The 13,471-nt window shown below is 39.8% G+C and overlaps 1 protein-coding gene across 6 annotated transcripts in view; it reads right to left on the bottom strand.

Moving 5' to 3' along the window:
• Window positions 1-13,471, bottom strand: part of LOC132692466 (sulfotransferase 1 family member D1-like) — a 45,290-nt gene that overhangs the window by 17,169 nt on the left and 14,650 nt on the right. For 5 of the 6 annotated variants that reach the window (XM_078446053.2, XM_078446055.2, XM_078446054.2 and 2 more), the window contains one exon: window positions 6,061-6,218. In XM_078446053.2, the coding sequence (XP_078302179.2) occupies window positions 6,061-6,208 (148 nt within the window). In that variant the 5' untranslated portion in view covers window positions 6,209-6,218. Of the gene's footprint in view, window positions 1-6,060; window positions 6,219-6,323; window positions 6,378-13,471 lie in introns of those variants that run through there. The other variant, XM_078446056.2, reaches the window with a different exon arrangement.

Genomic DNA, 13,471 nt, shown 5'->3' on the forward strand with positions numbered 1-13,471 from the left:
CACCTTTACTAAAGTAGGGGTGGACAAAATGACAATGAACGGGACCCTCCAGGGAGCTTTTAGGGGGTGGACAGTTAATTTCTTTATCTATATTGCATCTCCCGGTTTAAAGGGGTGAGCGTCTGTGGTCAGATTCACAGGTAATCGCTCCCTGACCCAGTGGAGTAAGGTGGTTAGGGTACAGCCAAGGGCTCGCAACTGTTGCCTTAGATTGGGTTAGATTGTCTACCTCATTTAGATCCCTCCGTATGCACTGGATAATGGGGAGAGGGTGCCCATAAGGGATTTTATAAGGGGAAAACCCCATCTGGTTCTTCAGCCTCCCATTTGTAGCTGCAGTCTGCCTCCTGAACGTCCCTTATCTCTCCCTGCCTAATGTTAACCCTTTCCCTATTTATTTCTTCCCTGGAATAGGGCCTGTAACTGGTGTTAGAAAATAAGGATGATGACTGCTCTGGCTTCTTCAAGATGATAAGGGATGGTTTAGGGGTTCAGCAGTTAGAGTCTACCCAAGGGTCAGCCGATTGGCCCACAGTATAGTTCTACAGGAAGGATGGCAGGCATGAGGTGGCATAAACATTAGTAGACATAACGAGAAAAACACACAGTAAAGATTATACTGACCTACAAAATGACATCTTAAGATAATGTCCCCAGTTCCAAAACCTGTCAAACAATGTAGGAGAGACCCTGACTTTGTAAACAATTTATGTCAGGGAATATCTTATAACCCAGGTGATGGAAAAGCAGGAGCAGTAAGTGATCAATGGTGGATCTATTTCCAAGAGTTTGGTCCTAATTTACTAAAAATATTTTTTTAAAGCATCTAATGCTTGTGAGGTGTTATTTAGAGTTTTGCCACGTATAAGCAGACAGTTTGCTTTACTTTAAGGTGTAAAACTTTTCCAAGATCCAGAAGTTCTACTAGAGAAAGAGTCAAGGCCACCATTTACCATTATTAATTTACAAATGTTTAGGTAAGCCAAACCTGGGTATTATTTACAAAGCAGAATTTTTATTACTTTTTGTGCCTTTTTTCTCCTGCAGGGGAAGGCCTTTACCCAGTTAGTAAAAATATGAACCCTTACCAACAGATGTAGGAATTCCTTTGACCTTGGCAATGAGTGAAACCTAATTGTCAGTGTTTTGTGGATAGCCTCCAGTTCCTTGATTGCCTGGGAGAGCAAGTTTGTGGTTGAGAGGATTGTTTGTAAGACATACTTCACAGGCTGATACTACTTGGTAAACTGTCCTTTACAAATTTTTTCCAGCAAATATCCTTTGGGCCTTTTGATAAGTCCCTCCCTCACTGAAAGGCCTGGTGCTGTGTTTTAATGATCTTTTAGCTCTGTGAGCTGCCCTGCTCTGTTTGTAACCATTCCAAGGGCTGGAGACAGTGTCTATGATTCAGACCCCATTTTATTTTCTTGGGAGAGTCGGTAGGGTTGAGTCTCCTTTAATAATTGATATAGCATGCAACCTATTTTCCTGTCCCCTGGTGTCTATAGCCTACAATATCCAGTAATTCCCCAAAACTCACATAACTGTTTATGTGTTCTGAAGTTAGTACACTATAGTCTGTAGTTTAGTTATAAACTTCAGCAAGGGAGTTCCAAGCAAGGGAGTAAGGTTCTCTGGTGTTATCAAGAAAGAATGAAAAAAAAATTAGTTTTCCCCATATGTATCCCAGAGGCTGAGAGAAAATTTTAGTTATGTTTTCTGGAGATGCCTCTAATCATCATGGTGCATTTGGATAGTGGGCCTGGAGTGGAAAGGAGGACAGAAGAGGTAGCTTTGGTGTCAAGAAGGAAATCGAGGGGCACCTGGGTGGCGCAGTCGGTTAAGCGTCCGACTTCAGCCAGGTCACGATCTCGCGGTCTGTGAGTTCGAGCCCCGCATCGGGCTCTGGGCTGATGGCTCGGAGCCTGGAGCCTGTTTCCGATTCTGTGTCTCCCTCTCTCTCTGCCCCTCCCCCGTTCATGCTCTGTCTCTCTCTGTCCCAAAAATGAATAAAAAATGTTGAAAAAAAAAAAATTAAAAAAAAAAAAAAAAAAAGAAGGAAATCGACTAGTTTTCCTTCTATATTCAGAGTTACCCAACATTCTGGGTTTCTGATAGACAGTTGGTTTAGGGGAGCCACCATGAAGAGCCCCAGGCCCCATCAGTCCCTTCCAGGGACATTGGTTATGTGAGCCCTCATAGATAGAGGTCCCCGAGAGCATTCAGATCTCCAGTGATTGTCCCACATAAGGGGCATGGCTTATGGGCTTTTCGTTTTGATTGTCCCCTCTGAGAACATTCTCATTTTCAGTGCTCTGAACAGCCATATAAATAGCACTTGGTGCCAGGACCTCGGGAAGTTCAGTCTTACATAGTATGTAAGGCCACAACTAAGGCCTGGGATTGGTGTTTTCTGTTCTGTTTTGTTTTAAGCCTCCTTTTCTGTTTTTTTATTCTCCTCTTGATCTTGGTTGTAATATGCCCAATTGGCAGCTCATAAGAGCTCCTCCAGGGTGCCTTCCTGATCAACAGTCAGTTTCTGCAGTTTTCTCCGAATATCTGGGGCCAATCTAGTGACAAATTTGTCTTTTAGAAACGTCTCAGTCTCCGCGGTGTTAGAGCCTCCCTTAACCCTTCCAGGAAGGCCACCAGGGTTTTATTTTGTGTCTGTAAGATAGTGGCTAATTTATCATCATTTAAAGGTTTAACCTTAGACCTCCCGACCAAAAAACAAAAACTTTTTAAGATTTTTTCTTCACAAACCTTTTACAACTGTCCTTTGCTTTTAGATTTTGACCTAAGCCCTTTTCTTTCCAAACCACCAGTCTCATTTAACAAAATTACTTTTTTTTTACCTTCAACAAAAAATGTATTTTTATTCTTTATATATTTTTATACATCTATTCTTTTACATACAGAGATGTCTTCCTTATTTTCATCAGCCTTAACTACATTTAGTAGAATTTTAACTCTTAGAAGCCTTATTCACCAGTAAAAACTAAGTAGTAACCAGTAATGCAGGCTGCCCCCCAGATGGTACAGAAACAGGAGGGGGATGTGGTGGGAAGGCAGAAGAGGTGAGGGGCTAGCAGAAGGCAGAAAAAGAAAATTCCTAGATTTAAATCTTGTCAGCTCAGACAAGGGAGCAGCCTCCAGGTTTCTTTTGTTTTCCACCAGTGGAATTAGGCAGTCAATGTCAGTACGAGAAGACAGGGAATTTCCCCAAAACAAAGGAGTTTTGGCAGCTGCCTGGGAATATTTCTTAAAGTCCCCGTTCTAAGTAGAATAACCAGAGACTGTTGGCTCTAATTATCATAGTCATTGACCCAGGAAACGAAGGAGACACAAGTCCCCATACATAGTCACATGGTGACTCCAACCTGCCGCCCCAGCACCCAAAGCCTTAGAGTTGGAGCTTCATTCCTCCTCCCTTGCGGAACTACTAGGGCAAGTCTGGGAGGTGATCAGGCTCCCTTTCTGCCTCTTAGGGGCAGGTCTGCCAAAATGAACCCCAGGTTCTTACCAGTCTGATGGGTGGAGTTCCCCCAACTGGTTCCTGGACCTCACGGGTTCAGTTGTGCTCACACGGGGTCCTCGCCCTGGAGCGCGGCTAGGTTAATCTCCTGTGGATCGAGGTGCTCGCTGATGCCAGGCGAGCTCACCTCTCCTGGCGCTCCAAGATTAGCATCCTGGGCAGCAAGGGAGGTGGAAATGCACCCTCTCCGAATCCCAGATGAGAGCCCCCAAGAAATGTAGCAGGGTTCTTGCACAGAGAGTCTTGACGCTGAGGCTTTTCTTTCCAGGAAGCAACTTTATTAGTGCCTGAATGGCTCAGTTGGGTTCTTACACGAAGAACAGCCCCCAAACGCCACGTGGTGTAGTTTTTTGTATATTTTTTACTTCTTTGTCTGCCATATATGGTAACACACTAACATGCAGTCTGATTAAGTGGTCTCCTGTTACAAGGTCAGGAGGGATTCTTGTCATGTACTCCTATAGCCAGGTTGCCTTCAGGTTTTTTTGTTTTGTTTTTTCTTTCCTTAGGGAGGGGACCCTACCACAGCACAAGGATGCACCTTTGGGTTGGTTCCATAATTGAGAGTACTTTCGGCCTCCTTTTTAGTTCTTTCTTATAGACAATTCTTTCTGCTTCTTGTCCCTGAATCATGGGTATGAGACTATCTCTCTCATCCTTCTAACATAGACAATTACAGTGTTAAGAAAAATGTGAGTCAAATTAATACTATCCTTGAAAATTTTGTTGCCTGATCTGGGTTAGGCTTAAGCAAAGATTCATGGGGAAGAAGAGACCTGAATTCCAAAATATAACACATTTTATTTCCTGTCAATGGATGATTCAAACTGTGGCCATTGAGATCTGATGGAAAGTACCATTTTTGCTATGCTTAAAATTGGAAATGTTTATTTTCCATATATTTTTTTTAAAGCACATGATTTGCCTCATGTAAGGAATAAGTTAGCTCGGCTTCTCAAAATTTACAGGGAACTGATATATTAATAACATTAAGACACATTTTCAACAGCTTGTAAAGGGAAAAAAAATCAAAGACAAAACGTGACCACAGAGTATTCAATTACTTTACATGTAGCCAGCTAGCCACCTAGCTTTCACTACGTCAAAAGAAATCCAGCTTCAAAAAGCACTTTCACAAATGAAGCACTGTATAATGGTGCTTTCCAAAGATCATCCGAATGGTTTTCTGCTTGTGAATATATTTTTTTAAATAGCAAAAACAAAAGATCATGTACATTTTTAGTAATTGCCCTACCTTTTCTAAACTTGCGCCTCAACCAGGAAATGCAAAGTAGTTTTCTTTCCAAACAATTTGGGTCTGCTAAATTGCTTAGAGAGCAATGTAAGTAGTAAGAAGAAAGAAAAAACTAGCTTTTGCCAAAATAGGCTTGTTTTCTATTCCTACAAAGGTCTGTATTGTACATTTGTTTGTTTTCTGATAAGAGCTCCTTGTTCTCATGCAGTGTTTATAATTTTGGCATTAGAATCTCCAAAAACTCAGGTGTTTCCTCCCAGGCTTTTTTACATAGGCCTATGAAGTAATTTCAACATTTATAAAATAAAAAGAGAATTAGTAGTCAATGTAATTATTAAAAACTTCTCTTTCTCAATTCCTTTCAGAAATGAAGCAGAAAGGGGTGCCAGGGTGGCTCAGTCACCCTGAGTTGGTTAAGCAACCAACTCTTGATTTGGGCTTAGGTCATGATCTCACAGTTTGTGGGTTCAAGCCCTGTGTCAGACTCTGTGCTGACATCAGCAAAGAGCCTGCTTGGGATTCTCTCTCTGCTCCTTCCTCACAAAAAAATAAATAGATAACGTTATATAAAAAAAAAAGAAATGGAGCAGAAATATAAAGGAAAGTTGACATTAGAGAATTTAGCAATTGGAACACTTGATTGATTATGGGCTCAAGTAAATTAAGTGGATAAAAGGCAATAAAAACTCATTCTCTGATATTTCTCTGTATATCTATCACTGGATGAATTGGAAGACTGTCATAAAAACATCTGGAGAAATAAAAATTAGTGATTCTTATTGAGTCATCTTAAGTTCTTTTTTCTGAGATCAGAGAAGGTCAGCAGCTTTTAACGCTGAGGTCAGCAGCTGTTTAACATTATAGCAAAACATTTCTAAATGTGTTTAAAATAATAATAAAGTGTTTAAAATAATAAAATATTTTACCAAATATGTTTAAAATACTACAATGAATAATATAAACATTAAAATGCATAGAAGGAATATAAATATGTAAATAATCTAATGTACCTAAATCATTCTAGATATGCAGTTTTCATCATTTTTGTTTGGATTTAAAAAGGAAACTAAGACAATGGCATTAATTTTCCCTCAGATTAGCCCCTACTCAGTGGCAGATCTTTTAGAATCGAAAGTGAGTATTCTCTGATTTCAGACAAAACTGTCCCAGCAACTGCTGCTGTGTTCCCTTCACTAGTGATGAGATCAGTGGCCTTACACATACAGATCGATAACCAATCAGTGAGTACAAACAAATAAAAAGATCTTACCGGATTTGGGGTAGGTTGCGATCAGAAGGTCATCTGGTCTGGCCTCAAATGACTCCACCTGGGACCACTCCTCAGCAATGCTCCAGAAGAGGGGGACACCCTGAACATCCACTAACTCCCTCCTGAAGACATCCAGCTCCTTGTCCATTTTTCAGAAACTAGATTTTAAACAAAAAGGAGCATGTTAAGAAGTATTTGTTTTAATAGCGGTAATCAAAGTAAAATAAATTGATATTTTATTAAATAAATTAGTATTTCATTACTATAGATCCAGCAGCTTTAGATCACATTACTGTGCCTTATGAATCAGTGGAAGAAACAAAGTATTATAAAAACTCATAGGTCTTACACTATGTATCTCATATGTGCTGTTTATACATTAAATACCATCAACATGTCCATTGGACAATTGAGGCCGAGATCTGTGGGATAGATAGTAAAAGTACTGGGCTTTGGAGTAAAGGGAGAGTAACCACACCAACCACGAGACTCTGACCTGAACTGAAATCAAGAGTCCGATGCTTAATTGACTGAGCCACCCAGGCTGTAAACTAGAAACTGAAGAGTGGCCTTAGGTAGTACTTCCCTCCTTTAAATTACTAGATGAGACTGGCAAATGATTCCATCTAAATTATATTTAACAGACCACAAGAATGAAAGTATGTATAGAGGGAGGGCGGGGAAGAAGAAGGGAATGACAACAAAAGACTGGGTGAAAGAAACAAGCTTGGGGTAGGTGTAGCACTGGAGATACATCGCTCCAATGCACTTTGTAACACCAGTGACATCATGTATAGTTTTATATTCTCAGCATGGTTCTAATAAAAGTACTTTTATCTCTCTTTAGCTATCATATATAAGTGGAAGAGCTTGAAATATATCCTAAGCACTACTCTGAAACACATTGTTGTTTCCCCAATTTAGCATGAGCCTAAGGGGTTATTTTTCTTTGTTTAAAGTGCTAGAAAAACAGAGACTATGTAACAAGCGTGGGTTTATCAGGCTTCCTGAGCCCTCGGGCAGCTGCTGAACTTCTCTTCAAGAATTAAAATCAGAAGTCTCCGGACCCTGAGTCAAAGGATATAATTAAACCTGTTCCTTTTCTCATGTGCAATTTCTTATCTTTTTTTCCTTTTCAAATCCTCCTCACTCCACCCCTACCCTGCCTCATGCAAATACTTTTTATTTTAAAAGATTATAAAGTTATAGAGTACAAAGTCAATATATAAAACACTTTTGTGTTTCTATATGCTAACAAACTATCAAAAACAAATTAAGAAGACAATCCGTTTATAATTGCATCAAAAATAATAAAATATCTAGGAATAAATTTAACCGAAGAGTAAAAGAACTGTACACTGAAAACTATTAGACATTAATGAAATAAATTTAAGAAGACACAAATAAATGGAAAGATATTTTGTGTTCATGGATTGTAAAAGTTAATATTGTTAAAATGTCCATACTACCCAGAGTAATCCCAGCTATGTTCTCCACTCTGTCAAAGTGTAACAAAGGACAAAGTGTACAAGTTCTTGCTTGGCTAGCTACCAGGTTTTTGTTTGATTTCTAGAACAAGGTGTTATTATTTTGTTACTTGTTTTATTTTGATTTTCACTACCCTTGTACATACTAACATAAAGGACAATGTTGAGAGAGCAAAATTAATTAATTAATTCAAAAGTATCAATTGGATATTATTGTTTAATATCTGGGACACACTGCACTGGAGAATCTAACTACTATAAAAACTTTCAGCTATCTTCATGGTGCTTCGAAGAGAGTGGGAAAGAAAGATACTGATCAAACAATCATACCAATAAATTGAAATTTTCGTTGATGGTAAGTGCTATGAAGCAGAGATATATTCCATAAATAGAGGGAAACTGACAGAATCAAGCTGCTTAGAAATGTTTCCCCTGAGAAAGGAGCAAGTGTTAATTTTGAGAAGAGAACTTTCCAACCAGGAAAGAGCACGTCGTGCAAAGACCCTAAAATGGGAGAGAGAAGGCTAGAGTGTTAATGAGGTTGGAGTGTGTAAATACTTTGCCAAATTATGTTGTAAGAAACTAGAGACTTCAGTATTTTTTCTGCGTGATTGTGTCTGGGATATAACTGCGTTTCTGTCTGTTCTCCACCAGAATAGGAGAATCCACTGACCCACCATTATGCACAGAGTTAACAATAGTTCTGACCTAGTTTGAAAGGATGGTAATGTGTTAGTGGTTCTGAGATGTTCCTGAGCATCATGGGGGAGGAGTATATATTTAAATATTATTATTATTATTTTAAATGCTAATCTTTGAGAGAAAGAAAGAGAGTGAGAGCTGGGGAGGGGGACAGAGGATCCAAAGTGGGCTCTGTGTTAAGAGTAAGTAAACATTATTATTTTTTTATTATTATTTTGCTTTTACCAAAAGTCTTAGGATTTATAAATACCCTAAAGTTCCAATACAATAGATAGTATTAAGTTGATTCTTGTGTTTGCTATACCTCAAAAGTAAATTTATGACAGCACTGGGTTATGATTTGATGGTATTGGTACTACTATATTTCCTGTCATTATTTGCAAATTTTTGTGGATATCTGCCCATGAAAAGAAAGAATAAGAAATGTAAAGTTTTAAAAGTTCATAGTTAGTCATTGTCCACCCTCCTCTGTTGCTAAATAACAAATTCTGATTTTTAAAAAAATAGTATCTGCTGGGAAGTACTGGGTACCTTTGGTACTATTTATAGTCAAGGGCCAGGGCAGAGAAAATGCTATGTGTTCACAATACTTTTACCTCTTTCCAAGCACAGAGAGTATTTTTTAGTCTCCCTTGAAGTTAGATTGGGAAGATGTGACTAAGTTTTGGTTACTGGGCTGTGGGTGATGTAAAACTTTTCCTTGACTCTCCAGTCCTTTCTTCCATGGCCAAGGAGCCTTTCTAGTCTGTGTGTTCAGATGCCTAGTCCTGCCATGATTGAGGTGACCTTCCCACCTTTCTTTAGACCATGACAGGAAAAAAATAATTCTTCATTATGTTAAGCCATTGATATTTTAGTGTTGTGGGTTTTTGTTTTGTTTTGTTTTGTTATGGTTGTTGTTGTTTTCCTATAGTATTTTAGCAGGAATCTCATACAGAGAGTCATGACACCCAGGGTTTTCTTTCCAGGAAGCAACTTTATTCCTGCCAGCACCACTCAGTTGGGTTCCATACCCAAAGAACTGAGCCCAGAATGCTAGGTGGCATAGTTTTTTGTGTATTTTTTACTTTTTTGTCTCCCATATATGGTAACACACAAACTTGTAGTCTGATTAAGTGATCTCATGTTACAAGGTCGTGAGGGATGTTGTCAGGTAACAAGGTTGCCTTGAGGATTTTTTTTCCTTTCCTTAGGGAGGGGACCCTACCACAGTCCCCCCTTTGGTGCTCAGACCCCTCTATTTAGGGTCAAAGGGCATCATCTTGGTTTAGAGGTTTATATACACTGTCCTCCCACATATCTAGTATAGTCCCCCTGGGGCCTGCCATTTGATAGCTGTGTTGACATTGTCCCAGGTCTCTCAGAGATGAGAGAAGTTAGACAAAGGTTGGGGAATCTGGCTCAAGGTGATCTGGGATCTCCCACTATTGGGTTTTTCGGGCAGTTGACTTATAAAAGCTTTGGCTTAGGCATGTTAAGTATTGAACAGAGACAATGATGAACTTTTTCCCCACTAGGCAAGACAGTTTTTTTCCCCAATAATTGAGCTTTTAAGAAGCCAAACCCCGACAGTAGGACTGGGGTATTTTGTTTTACTCTAAGGTTTGTGGGGATCTACTTTTCTAGTCTCTTATGGCCATTGTTTTCCCATGTTGGTCCAACCAACAAAGTATCCTATCCACAAAAGGAAGGTGAGTGTTCACGGAAATCTCTCATCACATTTTTAGCCAGACCGGGTCAGCCTCTGCTGATCCTATGGCAAAGAACAGAGCAAGAATCATAATAAAGAAACTAGGTGTGACAGTGCATCACAGTAAGGAAACATATAGAAAATAAGGACAGTCTTTTGTTCCACTGGACTGTCAATTCCTCAAGCTTCTGCCATGTGTAGATTAGTCAGCTTCCAGAGTGACTAAAGCAGGGCTGCAGTCTCCCAGAGCCTCTGGAGTTGCAGATTGCTTCTTCTGTATGGTCAGCTTGCATGGCATTGATGGATCAGGAATGCACTCCCAGTTTCGAGATGCTGGCTTCACTCTGCTGTAGTGAATGCAGAGACCCACTTTGCCTACCTTACTGCAGTAAGGGTGGACAAAATGACAGTGAACAGGACCCTCCAGGGAGCTTTTAGGGGGTGGACAGTTTATTTCTTTATCTATATTGCATCTCCCGGTTTAAAGGGGTGAGCGTCTGTGGTCAGATTCACAGGTAATCGCTCCCTGACCCAGTGGAGTAAGGTGGTTAGGGTACAGCCAAGGGCTCGCAACTGTTGCCTTAGATTGGGTTAGATTGTCTACCTCATTTAGATCCCTCCGTATGCACTGGATAATGGGGAGAGGGTGCCTATAAGGGATTTTATAAGGGGAAAACCCCATCTGGTTCTTCGCCTCCCATTTGTAGCTGCAGTCTGCCTCCTGAACGTCCCTTATCTCTCCCTGCCTAATGTTAACCCTTTCCCTATTTATTTCTTCCCTGGAATAGGGCCTGTAACTGCTGTTAGAAAATAGGGATGATGACTGCTCTGGCTTCTTCAAGCTGATAAGGGATGGTGTAGGGGTTCAGCAGTTAGAGTCTACTCAAGGGTCGGTTGAGTGGCCCACAGCATGGTTTTACAGGAAGGCTGACAGGCATGAGGTGGCATAAACATTAGTAGACATAACGAGAAAAACACACAGTAAAGATTATACTGACCTACAAAATGGCATCTTAAGATAATGTCCCCAGTTCCCACACCTGTCAAATAATCTAGGAGAGACCCTGACTTTGTAAACAACATATGACAGGGAATCAATCTCTTAACCCAGGTGATGGAGAAGTGGTGGCAGTAAGTAATCAATGGTGGCTCTATTTCTAAGAGTTTGGCCCTAACTTAATTTAAAAAAATTTAAGGCATCTAATGCTTATCAGGTGTTATTAAGAGTTTTGCTGAGTATAAGCAGACAGTCTGCTTTATTTTGATGTGTAAAACTTCTTTAAAAGCCAGGAGTTCTACTAGAGAAAGAGTCAAGGCAGCCATTTACCATTATTAATTTGTAAATTTTTAGATAAGCTAAACCTGGGTATTATTTTATAAAGCAGAATTTTTATTACTTTATGTGCCTTTTCTGTCTTGTAGGGGAAGGCCTTTACCCAGTTAGTAAAAACATTAACCCGCACAAACAGATGTTGGAAATTTTTTTTTTTTTTTTTTTTTTACTTTGGCAGATGAGTGAAACCTAATTGTTAGTCTTTACTGGATAGTCTCCAGTTCCTTGATTTTCTGGGAAAGCAAGTTTGTGGTTGAGAGTTTGTTTTTAAGACATACTTTACAGCCTGATAGTACTTGCAGAACTGTCCTTGACAATTTTTCTTTTCGTAAACATTCTTTGGGCCATTTGATAAGTTTTGTCCCTCCCGAAATGAAAGTCCTGATGCTGTGTTTTAATAATCTTTCAGCTCTGTGAGCTTGGTAATAGTAATTGCCCTGCTCTGTTTGTAACCACTCCAAGGGCTGGAGACAGTGTCTGGAAGTCAGACCCCAGTTTATTTTTGTGGAGGAGACTAGTAGGATTGAGTCCCCTTTAATAACTGATATAGCAGGAAACCATTTTTTTGAACCCTGGGATCTACAGCCTACAATATCCAGTAATTTTCAAAAATTCACATAATTGTTTATCTGTCCTGGAGTTAGTAGCACATAGTCTATGATTTAGTTATAATGTCCCTTTCTAGCAAGGGAGTGAGGCTCTCTGGCATTATCAGTAAAGAATGAGAAAAAATTAGGTTTCCCCATATACATCCCAGGGCTGAGAGAAAAATTTAGTTAGAAGTTTTTCAAAGATGCCTCTAATTATCATGCTGCCTTTGGATAGCTGGCCTGGAGTGGAAAGGAGGACAGAAGAGGCAGCTTTGGTGTCAAGAAGGAAATCAATCAGTTTTCCTTCTATATTCAGAGTTACCCAATGTTCTGGGTTTCTGATAGACAGTTGGTTTAGGGGAGCCACCGTGAAGAGCTCCAGGACCCGGTTAGTTCATTCCAGGAACATTGGTTATCTGAGCCTTCATAGATAGAGGTCCCTGAGGGCACTCAGATCTCCAGTGATTGTTTCCATACAAGGGGCATGGCTTATGGGGTTTTCATTTTGGTTGTCCCCTCTGAGGATGTTCCCATTTTAGTGTTCTGAAAGGCCGTATAAACGGCACTTGGTGCCAGGACCTCGGGAAGTTCAGTCTGACATAGTATGTAAGGCCACAACTAAGTCTTCATATTTCTTTTCTTTTCTTTTTTTTTTTAAAGTTTCCTTTTCTGTTTTGTTTGTAATATGCCCAATTGGCAGCTCGTAAGAGCTCCTTCAGGGTCCCTTCAAGGCCAACAGCTAATTTTTGCATTTTCTCTGAATATCTAGGGCTGATTGAGTGACAAATTTGTCCTTTAAAATCATCTCAGCCTTAGGGGTGTCGGGGGGATTCCCATATATTTAATGAGAGTCTCCCTCAACCTCTGTAGGAAGGCCATTGGTCTTCGCATTTTATGTTTGTAAAATAGTGGCTAATTTAGCATAATTTAAGGGCTAAGTCTTAGATTTCCTTTTTTTTTTTTTCCCAAACCATCTGTCTCATTAAGAGTCTGATTTAACAAAAGCATTATATCTTTCCAGGTCAACTCAAAAACATATGTAATATTCTGAAAAGCCTTTATATACTTACCCAATCAGAAAGTTTACCTAGATCTCCTTTTATCTGTCTTAAACCTTGTAATGTAAAGGGTTTCCGCCCCACCCCACCCCCCACCCTATTTCCTGCCTGTAGGACCTTGGGCATATGGACTGTGACCAAGCAAGATTTTCTTGGTTGTCATAGGGTGCATTAATTCTATTATGGCCCAACAATAACTTACATATCGATTATTGCCGTTGAGGGAGGGGCTTAAAGAGCCAAAGTCAAGGTCCATTCCCCTGCCTTTTCCAACAATGCCCACATAAATATGCTTCAGCCATGTGGATATCCATTTTTGGCATACAGTGGGCTAAGTTTAGTAAAATGGCTCCCATGTATCTTAGTAAAAGCCCTTTATATATTATCCATCCCTCATATGGCAGAGGCATCCATTCCTCTGCTAAACAGAAACAACACAAATGTGGAGGATTTGGAGGCTGGCACCAAGAGTATTGCCATTATTTCCCCATTCTTTGGATCAAAGGAAGAATTTTAATCTTAACCCTGTGTACTTTTAAAATCCATTTATT

Source organism: Panthera onca, chromosome B1 (assembly GCF_046562875.1).
Source record: "Panthera onca isolate mPanOnc1 chromosome B1, mPanOnc1 haplotype 2, whole genome shotgun sequence".
In the NCBI taxonomy this organism is placed as follows: Eukaryota; Metazoa; Chordata; class Mammalia; order Carnivora; family Felidae; genus Panthera; species Panthera onca.